General features: G+C 25.8%; 1 protein-coding gene across 1 annotated transcript; it reads right to left on the bottom strand.

Moving 5' to 3' along the window:
- Positions 1-10,220: 10,220 nt before the first annotated feature.
- Positions 10,221-11,201, bottom strand: LOC100810699 (uncharacterized). Its single transcript, XM_003534680.4, has one exon. It carries the CDS (start codon positions 11,052-11,054, stop codon positions 10,422-10,424), a length of 633 nt encoding a protein of 210 aa, XP_003534728.1. The 5' UTR covers positions 11,055-11,201; the 3' UTR covers positions 10,221-10,421.
- Positions 11,202-11,746: the final 545 nt, after the last annotated feature.

Genomic DNA, 11,746 nt, shown 5'->3' on the forward strand with positions numbered 1-11,746 from the left:
TCTCTTTAAAATAGGTCCCTCTAATACCCTTATGAATTAAATTCATGTGGGTCCTATTATACATTTGATAATCCCACTTCGAGAATAATATTACTCACATAAAATTTTAACTAGATAGAAAAAAATGTGTTGCAAGGATTATGAAAGAGTGTATGGTTAATACTCTTGATATATTGTGGCTCTATGCAAAAATTGAGTCAAGGACCATGTAATTAGCAAGATAATTTTGTTTAAAGTTACTAAAGACTAAAGAGTAATATTAATATATACCAAAGAGATTTATTTTATTAATTGATTGAACAAGGTGTGTGTGTTATTGGGAATTTTCTAATAATTATATTTAATTCTTATGGAAAAAAATAGTATTATATCTTCCTACAAATTTCTCTAAAAATTTATTAAAATATTAAAAGAAAAATATATTTAATATTTTAGAAATATAAATGACATTCAATAATAACCATATAAAGCAAATAATTAAGAAAATTAGTGGAAAGATTTAGAACTATTCATCCTTAAATTCTTCTCTCATTAATCATTACTATTGCAACATGCCAATTACTTTTCTCATGTTTTTCATAAGGCCCATTGTGCATGAAAGCACGATTCACAGTATTTAAAAGAAGAAAAAAAAAATACATCGTGAGAAGTAAAGAAAGAGTTTTAAGAAATAGATAAAAGACAACATTATTAATTAGTACGGCATAATCGTGGAGGAACAATTAGATCCTAATAGTGAAGAAAGGATTGGTTTCATTGTTATTTATTACTTCCACTGAATTCAAATATGATAAAAATATAATTAATCTATCTTGATTAAGAATATTAATTAACCTCATTCAATTTTTTAATCTCATTTTTAAAACGAATTTTATTTCCTAAAGAAAAAAGCTATTTGGTACGAAAATAGACACGAATGGTGATTTCTGTTTTAAAAAAAAAAGTATTTTATATATTTTTCTGTTTTTAATCAATATTTATCTTTAAAAAAATGTTATTTGAGATTTGAATTTCATTCAGTTCGTGACATACTTTTTCATACTAAACAGAGGTTATGTTTCCTAAAATATCCCTTTTACGCTAATTGATGAAAGACTTTATTTATTTGGGAATATGTTTCAAATGCAAACAGTCTCTTCATTTTGAAAGTCATGATTGGTATTACAACTTAAAAAAAACTAAATTATATAAAGCATATCTTAAAACTAATTTCATTAATTATGATGAAATTAGTTAAAATTTATTTATATTTTGAATTATCATGCATGAGTTTAGATTTATTTATATTTATATCCGCATAAAGTAACATTCATCATACCTAATGTTAGAAAACTATTAATTTCAGAAAAAATCAGTTACAATATTTTCTCTCAGTCCTCTTATCCTTATTATTTTGACACACTCGATCTTTCTATATATTGTAATAATTTTGGCTATGGCCTATGGGCGATGCCGCATGTATAACTAACAGCAAACAGTAATATGAAGTAGCTCACCAACTACCAACAACCAACAACAATCTGAGGGCAAAGTATCATCAGCAACTACTACTATATTCCACCTACCTCGAACCCTGACATTAGTCTTAAAACTTCACTTTGTTGGAACCTTACTAGCTATGATACCCATACCCTTGTCCTTGATTTTAAACGTTTCCTCCTTAAATTAGTGAAAACACCCTGCTAGCCAAAGTGTAACTAATTTGCATATTATTAACTGGAAGTTCCTTTGTGAGTCAAATTCCTTTTGCAGCACAGTTACACTGGTCAATGATTAAATGAAAGAATTTTTAGTTTAAGTCTAGATCAATAAATACATATACAGAAAATGTATATTTGGCATTAGAGAGGGACGGGATCAAGTTTTCACATCAAACAAAGTTGTAAAACTGGAATTTGATTATATTATTCTACAATTTCATGAGATGAGAGAATATACCTTCTATCGGGCATTGAATAGATTAATAAATAATCAAAAGAAAAGTCCGATTTCAATTACATTAATTAGTCATTTTTATGATTAATAACTTTCATAGTTGACATATTTTATAATTTGTATTTATACTTAATAAACTAGACTTGAAAAAAAAAGTATTAATGTAAAATTTAATGTTATTAATGTAGTATTTATATAAATATATAAATAAATATATTTTGTTGTTTACAATATTAATTATATTTGAATATTTTTTTCACAAGTTAATAATTGAAGTGTTTGATTTGACTTGACTCAATAAGTTTACACCTCAATTATGTACTTATTCAAATGAGTGTTAATAAAATTGATTTTGATTAAAATTAATTTGAAGAGATATAATTTATAATTTAATATTTTAATTATAAAAGTAAATTAGGAGTTAAACATAGTATAATTTTTTTACCAAAGGCGAAAACTATTTTAATTTGTTTTAACTCAAAATTAGTTAAGTTTAAACCTATAATTAATTATATATTATTTTCTAACGTGAAAGCAAAGCATGTGAAAATTTATTTAAAAATTTTGAACTTAAAATCATTTTCAATATGAAATTAAACACACACTAAATATATAATTTGAATACTTAGAACAACATTAGAGAGTTGTAATTCACAACAACAAAAAAAACATTAGAGAGTTGTAATTTTTTTATTTGGCTTAAATTTATTTTTTATTTTTGTTCCTACAAATTTTTAATTTTTTTAGTCCTTACAAAATATTTATTTTATTTTTTATTCTTAAAACATTTTAGATAATACTTTAAATAATTAAAAAAATATTTTGAAAAATGTATTACCTAAAGAATTTTAAAGATGAAAAATAAAATGAAATATTTTATAAGGACTAAAATGAAAGAAAAAAATAGAGAGACAAAAAATAAATAAGACAAAATAATTGTTTAAACCAATTGGCATTGAAGTTGTCCAATAGACATATAAACCTGCACATTCCAAGGATTGAGGCAGCCGATATGAAATTGAGTATTTTCTCAATAATAAACCGCTTTTAAAATTTCTGCATGTGTAGGGAAGGATACAATAAAATATAATTTTCAGCCAAATAAAATCTAAATTTTTATTGTTGATGCTCTATGAATTACTTACGATACACACAATCATGGAGGAGAAGACACACAATCAGCAAAAGATTAATGCAGAGCAAAACATACACGTACCTAACTCCACTGCTTGTCGTCCTTTTCTTGTTATCATCTTGCCCTTAGCTATTATGCCCACAAATTCCTCCAATCAAATAATTCTAAGTCTCAAACTTGCGGCTTGCAATCATTACAAATAGGAAATAACCTAATCAATCTAATTTTAATTTATTTAATTGATCGAAAATTATATTTTTAGAATTTATTATAAAAATAAAATAAGTTTGGTTTATGTTAAAATTAAATACAATGAGTTCAGTTGATTTTATATTAGTGTATTTTATTATTCTTATAAATAAGTTCAATAAGTTAAAAGTCAACTCCAATGTAATTTAAATAGGTTCGTTATTTGTTCACAATCAAAATTAAATATTTGATTCCAAATATACTCTAAAACTTCGGTCTGTTTTGTTTCTTCAAAAAACTTCAGTCTATTTTAACACTCTATTGATCGTTGTTATGTAAGTTAAGCTTTGCTTTTTGAGATAATAATTAGATGAATTAAAGTAGATATAATATCATAATAATAAGAAAAAAGTAGGAAAATAAGAGAAAACAATCCATCTATATGCTCCACCTAGTTAGTTAATTCTTTCTATACCAGTACTGCTTTACTGTTTTCATTTTCTTTGTGTTGAATCGGTAAAAGAATATTATATATATCATGGATCATGACTCTACTCGAGGGTTGGAATTAAGATAAGAAAGCTGCTGATACGTAACGAAATTAGTCGAGGGCTAGATTGAGAAGAAAATTGACCGATGAAGATCGTGATGAACATGTATGGCCTTTTAAGACTAAGTAAAGGGATTTGATCCAGAAAATAAAATACATAAAACTAAGTCAAAGACGTTTGGATTAGAAATAACTGATTTTAGAGTCGTTATCACACGCATTACTGTTATTGAAAGGAAAAAAGCAAGTAGGTGGGAATTATCATAAGAAAGCCCAGGTATTATTTCTAAACGAAAAAGAATAATGTTAATAAAATATCGCATTTTTTAATACATTTTTATCATTAAATTACATTTCAGATTTGTTTAATTATTGAATAAAAGAGAAACAATGGTTAAATTATAAGAAAAATATATTAAAATTGAGTCGATAATTATCTTTTGGTGGACGAAAGAATGAGTTTTTGTCTTCTTCAATGAATCAATGACGCAAGAGTGCAAAATCTTGACTTCAGACTAAGTCCTACCATCAATATTTTTTTTCTATTGGCTTTCACACAGAGGTCTTGAACACGGTCAACTCAATCTTAACTACCAAGTAAGCACAATAACAAAGATATGCAGCACACTCTCATTATACAATGGTTTCCTTCATGTATTAATTGTGTGGCTTGTTTGTTTATTTCCAAATTCTTCGTGTGTTGAGTTACAAGACATCATTAATAAGATTTATTAAAAAAGCATTATCCAGAAATGAAAAATTCGTTGGATGAGTTTTTTCTTTAACTAGTTCAGAGAGAAAAAGGTTAACTCAATTTTTGCTCTAAAATTTTTTAATTTGACCCTATTAACAAAGCAGTAGTGGATACTTGCGAAAGATGAAAACTCAGTTTTTTTAAGAGAAAAATAATATTAGAAAAAAATTATATTTTTTCGTAAGAGTACTCATACTTTTTACAGTTTATTTTAATTTTAAAAAAATATTTTCATTTTTTAAACTAAACACATCCTTAAAAAAGTTGTTAAAAGTTGAATGAAAATTCTCAAAAATAAAATAGTGCAGTATTTTAGTATTTAAAGGAATAATCAAATTATTGGTTAATATATATAACACTTAAACTATAGAGCTAATTAACCACACCGAACCCTTTTTTTTTATATACATCCACGTTTATATCATTATTTTTCTCTGTTCCTATTTATTTACTAATATTTTAGTCGAGGAGGTATTTCAGGAACTTCCACTAATATTACTTGATGCCATATATTAAACTTAAGTGCCTCTAAAACCGATGAAATACTGGAAGGCGGAAGCCTTGGATGGCACGAGTGCCGTGATGACTGATGAGGGGATTTATGCATGTGCTAGCTAGAAAATTACAATATAGTAGTACAAATTATAAATGTATAAAAGTGGAAAATAAGATACGTTTGGTTTGTATTTTTATTTTTTATTTTTATTTTTTGTTTTGATTTTTTGAAAATTGTTTTTATTGTTAAAAGATTATAATTCTAAAAATATATTTGGTTTGACTTTTTGTTATCTCCTTTCAAGAAATATAAACACCGAAAATGTATTTTTATATTTGATTAAAATTACATTCATTGTCACTGCATTTTCATTTTATTCAAAATGAAATTCCTGATTTCAACTGAAAATATTGAAAACAAAATTTTATTGTTTCCAGTTCTTGATTCATTTGAGAAAATATTTTCATTAAAAATGTTTTCAAAAATTCAACCAAACGCATTTTCATTACTATTTTCTATTTTCAGTAAAAATAAAAACAGAAAACAGTCAAACCAAACATTCATGAATTTTCTCGTGATATTATTTCATAAAACAATCTTAAATAAAATACATTTGCTTGCAAATGTAGAGCATAGAATTTGTGTTAAGGGATCAGACTGGACAGAAGTTGTTTCCTCTTTGGTGTAATCTTTGTCTTTTCAAGTTGAAGAAAGGAGTAGGGAGGAGAGACATGATTTCTGTTATTTTAACATCAAATTTTGAATATCATACATCATATTTTAAATATTTTTTTATTTGACTTAATATTTTTATACGAAGATGTATTAAATGAAACTGATATTTTCTTACGATAGTATGATAAATAAATTTTAATCAAATTTTAGTATAAATAATTGGGATTTTAGTATAAATTTGTAGGACATGTTTGGATTTATGTTAGAAGTGATTTTTAGAATTTTTTATTAGAAATATATAACTTTTTTCGTAGAAAAACTCTTAAAAGTATTTTTAAGTCTTGTATTCAAATAAATTCTAATTTATGTTAGTTGATTTACATTTGTTTGACAAAATTAGATACTTCAATAAGAATCATGAATTCAAATCTCACTACTAATCAAAATTAACAAACTAAGGTTTATGAATAAAGAAATTAAGTTTACTTCAACTTTAAGTCTCACAGAAATTAAGTTGTTAATTAATGCATGAATCGTCCTTTCATCGTTGTTAAGAGGTGTTTGATTTATAGGCATCCATCTAATTTTAGCATTTAATATATGAATGCGATCGAGATAATAAAAAAATAGACATTTTTAATGAATGCGATCGAGATAATAAATGTTTAAATAGTTTGGATAAGATATTTACATTTAATATATGAATGCGATCGAGATAATAAAAAAATCATAAATGTCGAGATATAGACATTTTTATTGTTTGAAGTCATTGGTACATTTTAAAATTTACGAGTTTTCACATGAAAGTCAATGTATTTTTTTAGAAATTACTTTTCAAAAGAATATTTCAAATAAAAAATTATCGAAAAAACTGAAAATAATATTTTCAAGAATAAAATAATTTAAATAAGCATTAGTACGTTATTTTATAACCTATTAATATTAATCTTCATTAGTTTGTTTTCTATATCAATGAATATTATAAAGCTTATGAATTTTATATTGTCATTAATTTATGAATCATTAAAAATAAAAATATAATAATAAACATTATAGATAAAGAATTATTTTTGTTTTGCTAATGTTATTAGCTATAAACAATACTTACTAGTATTATTAGTTATTAATTATTTTCATAAACTAGAAATTTCATTAATCTGATCACTTAATTATTGTATATCCACAATAATAAGGAAATGTTGTTTTTAAAATTTTAAAGTTTTATATCAAGCAATATTGTTAACTAAATAAAAATATCACACACGTCATTTGGAACATCAGGTTATGCGCGAAAATATTACATACATGAATATCTTGTACTTAGATAACATTTATAAATATTTAAAATATTTATGTATCTAATATTATGGTGATTATTGGTGGGGCGTGAGAGTTAAAATATTTTGAATACCTAACAACTAATCCATTCACTAGGACGATACAAAACATATGGAGCCAAAGGCAAGACTATTTGCGCCTACAAATACAAGTAATGTAATACAAAATGCTCACTATCATTAAAGTAATGGATTTTGTTTACTCATTACGACTTAATGTGTGTTTATTTTATAATTACATGTCTTAATGTGAAACAAAACGAAGAATTTTGCTAAAAAAAATTGGGAAGTAATAAAAAAACTTGGGAATATTAGTAGATGAGGTGGAAGTGAGGTGGATCTTTTAATTTAAAATTAAAAAGAGTGTTATGGAATGAAAATGGCTCTACACCTAGGACTTAGGAAAACATCATTTTTGTTCTGCCTCCTTCGCTTGTATCTAAGACCCTACTTCTTCTCCACACATACTCACCTACCCTCCTTCGCTTAATCCCTACTGTTCGACTTTATTTACATATAAAAACATGTTTTTTTAACACACAATCTTCTTCTTCTTTTTTATTGATTGAAATGAATTAGAAATTATAAAAACACGTAGTTCGCACTTTATATTAATGAACTCCATTTATGATTTGATATTTTTCAATAAATTGTAATAAACAAATGTGTTACTACTAATATCTTTTTTTAGAGGGTTACTGGTAATATCTTAGAAAACATGTTAGAGGTATAAATGAATCAAACTGACTACTATAAATTTAAGTTTAACTTGTGAAAAAAAAAATTAGTGAGTTAAGCTTAACTCATTTTTTTAAATGATATTAATTAAAAGTTGGACTTGTATTGTTTAAGAAAACAAAAAATTGAACTTGACTTGCATAGTTTATTTATAATTTAATATTTAATCAAATATATTAGTTCTAAATAATAATCTATAAAAATTAAATATAGTATTGTGAAATTTATGTAATTTTGATATATATTATATATAGATGCATATTAATGCCGTCATTTTTTTACTACCTCTTTCACTGATATATTTGAAATTCTATAAATAAATATTATAATATATATATAATATTTTAAAATAGAATATTTAATTTCTGCATTTAATAAATAAGATTTTTTTGTAAAAAAATTTCATAAAAATATTTAAAATTATACTACATAGAAGTTGTTTATTCAGCTTATATCATAATCCTAACAAAGGTAATCGGTCAACCAATAAACACAAACTGACAAAAAAAAATTGCAATTGAAATCTAAAATACTTTTTTTTAAAATATTGTTTCTAGATTATTACATTTTATATTTTTATACAATTTAAGAAATCTAAAATATTTTATTATTATTTTTGAAATAAAAAATACTTTTACTAACATATATAAAAAATAAACTCAAATTTAAAACTTAAGTTACATACCAATACAAAGTAATAATAATAAATTATTCCAAATCAATACTTAAAGCATAATATGTTTGGTACACAAGAATAAAAGCCCACTAGAAATAAATGAAAATAATCTATAGACATCCAATGCTAAATGATAAATTGAAAAAGAAAAATAGAAAAATATAAATATAATAAATAATATACAATAAAAAACAAGACAACAACAATGAAAACATATACAAGTAAATATTTAAATATAAAATGCTATGAAAATTGTCAACTAATTGAAGGTTTAAAATAAATATCTTTTGAATTTTCATAATTTAAAGTATTTTTGTTTTTAGTTGTTGCAATATTTTTTTAATCTTTATAAATTATGTTTATTTTATTTTTATTTTTTAAAGTACCTTAAATGGTGCTGTGAACAATGAAAAATCATTATCTTAATGGTTATAAAAATAAAAAATAAAACACATAATTCGCAAAAACTAAAAATAAAAAAATAATTTTAAGAGCAAAAAGTAAAAAAATATATATATATATATATATAAATTAAAAAAATATTTAAACCTTAATTAAATGAACCCTTGATTTTCATGAAGGTACACAGGCCAAAAAGTCATTCAGACTAAATAAAATATGAATGAAAATGACTAACTTTTGTGGAAGAAAGGATAAAACTCTGGACTTTAATTTTATTCCAGTTTAATTTTTTATCATCTAATTATATATTATTAAAAGTTAAACCACTATTTTTCTCTCTCCCACCTAAACCAAAAGAAAAAATATATATTTGAACACCTCTTACCTCCTATGCTACTCTACTAATAGTGAGAAAATTATATGGATGATATGAAAAGAGAGATAAAAAGAATGTTGGTAGGATTTTTAAAAAGAAGAGATGTTCATTCATCATGCTTCAAACCAAAATACTACATGGTGTCCCAAGCTATTTATTGCTCTCATTTAACAGGTTTTGTACGAGTGGGAAATTATCTCATGAAAATGAGTTTTTAAAAATCTTTTGACAAAACAAAATTTATTAGTAAGAAAATTAAATTTTGAATTATTTTATGTATAAAATGTTTTAATTAATTTCAGAAAAAAAAACCCTGTCTATCATCATTTTGGCCAAAATATATACATGTAAGAAATATTCATGAGAAGTTTAATAAATGAAAATCTTTCCTTTTTATTTTTTTTCCAAAATTAAATACACACTTACCAGTCAATTGATTTGTTGTTTACGCACTTGACCAGGCTTGTTTTTCCATGACATTCTCGTGTATTCGGTTGTAAGTTTCCTCAGAAAGAGAGATAATGAACAAAACCACCAAAAAGTAGAAAATTTCCTCGAAGACATGAAATGGTCAAATTCAAATTCTACACATCAATTAGGAGAGAAAAATATATACTACGAAATTAGCCATTCTTGACTTACAAATGTACCAATTAGCACCCAGTACAAACATCACTGCAGTGAAATTCAAAACCGAAATTGAATAACAAATATACTAGAATGAGGGAAACAACAGCAGTTCTTCCTCCCATATTCACACTTGAGCTCAACTAGGTCAAGTTCAGTACCTAAATTTGAGGAGTAAATAGTAATTCTCTTCACAACTATTCAATTAAAAAATTGTGTTCATGAAACCTATGAAACACCAGCGACCGCTTCGCCAGAAATTGAAAATAGAAAAATTGAAACAAGGAGATTGATAATTTGATATGTATGACTTGATTGAGAGATCATATATTACAAAACGAAACAGCCATTTCTTTTTAAATATTGCAGGGTAGTAGTAGTGATTAATGTACAAAAGCCAAAATTAAAAAGGAAAAAAACAAAGTAAGAGAGGTGGTGTAAATCTCAAAATCTAAACCTACCTTTCCTCTTCTTTTTTTCTCTTCATTATCTAATTATCTTCTTTCATTGGAAATTCATCCATTCATTGACTCACTGTCCCCACGCGCCCCAAATCCTTTCACCAACGAAACTCATGAACCTTCTCACCGACCCTTTCTCTTCAACCACAACCCCTTCACAACTTTCACCGCCACTAATATTATTAGTGTGAATCTCCACCACCGGTTCCGACTCGGCCGAGTCGCGACTCGGCGAGCTCTCTAACTCGGAGCGTTTCAACTCGCTCGAATGCGCGTGCTCGTGCGTGTGATTAGTACTAGTAGTAGTGCTACACCCTTTCTTGTTGTTCCTCTTCTCTTTCTTTCCTTTACCGTTCTTCTTACTCTTGTTTCCCTTTTGCGCAAGCGAATCCTCGTACGCGTCGATGATCTCGTGTATGAGCTGGCGATTCGGAGATTCGTCCCACCTGACCCAGTAACCCGTGTAGCAGCAGAAGCAGCTGCAGCTGAACGAAGGGGAATGGTCGGTTTCGGCGGCGGTTTTCCTTCGCGAGTAGCCGGAGAAGGTGGAGGAGGAGCAGGAGATGAGGTAGGAGAGGACTTCTCTGTCCTCCGGTGAGAGCGCCGCCGCGAGGGTGAGGATGGCCGCCGGGAGTAAGGAGAGTTGGTCGGAGATGAGTGGTGGCGACGGGTGAACCGTCCCTTTATGGTAGAGCTTCTTCATTAGGGAGAAAATGGTGATAGATAGAGAGAGAAAGAGTTGTGGTGCGTTGGTTACTCTTCTTTTCTTTCTTTCTTATCTAACGCCGAACAGAAAGAGAGAGAAAATGGGAGAGAGGCTTGGACTTTGAAGTTTGAAAGGGTTAGAAGTTCAAAATCAGGGTTTTCTTTTTCTCTTTTTTTTTAAGGAAAAATTTCACAAATCTATTTAAAAGCTAATACAAAATTCAAAAATTAATTTATTAAATAATAAGTTTATTTTTAATAAAACTAGTTAAAAATTTTGTTTATTAAATTATAAATATTTAATAAAATTAATCGTTCAAATAATTGGAAAGTATAGAATATTAAAAAATAATAATATCATAATTTATTTAATAAGTTAACAAAAAAAAGTATATCAAAAATAAAAATATACAAAATTAGAAGTCATAAGTTACTTCAAATATTATTTTAAAAAATACTAAAAACTAAAAAAATTATTAAAAAAATATTTATTAAATGGTTAAATGAATTTTTTTAGTTAGTAAAAAAGTTAAAAATTAATTAAAATATCTTATAAAACATGATTGAAATGTTTGATAAAATTAACTGTTAAAGAAACTTAAAAAATATAAAATAAGATAAATGACATATTTATAAATAATAATAAAAAAATTAAATAAATGTTTTAAAAATAAAAAAGAATAAAATGTA

This window comes from Glycine max, chromosome 9, assembly GCF_000004515.6.
Source record: "Glycine max cultivar Williams 82 chromosome 9, Glycine_max_v4.0, whole genome shotgun sequence".
Lineage (NCBI taxonomy): Eukaryota > Viridiplantae > Streptophyta > Magnoliopsida > Fabales > Fabaceae > Glycine > Glycine max.

What these genes read in the sequence shown, in the direction of transcription:
- LOC100810699 (XM_003534680.4), bottom strand. Translation starts at nt 11,054, where the DNA reads ATGAAGAAGCTCTACCATAAAGGGACGGTTCACCCGTCGCCACCACTC.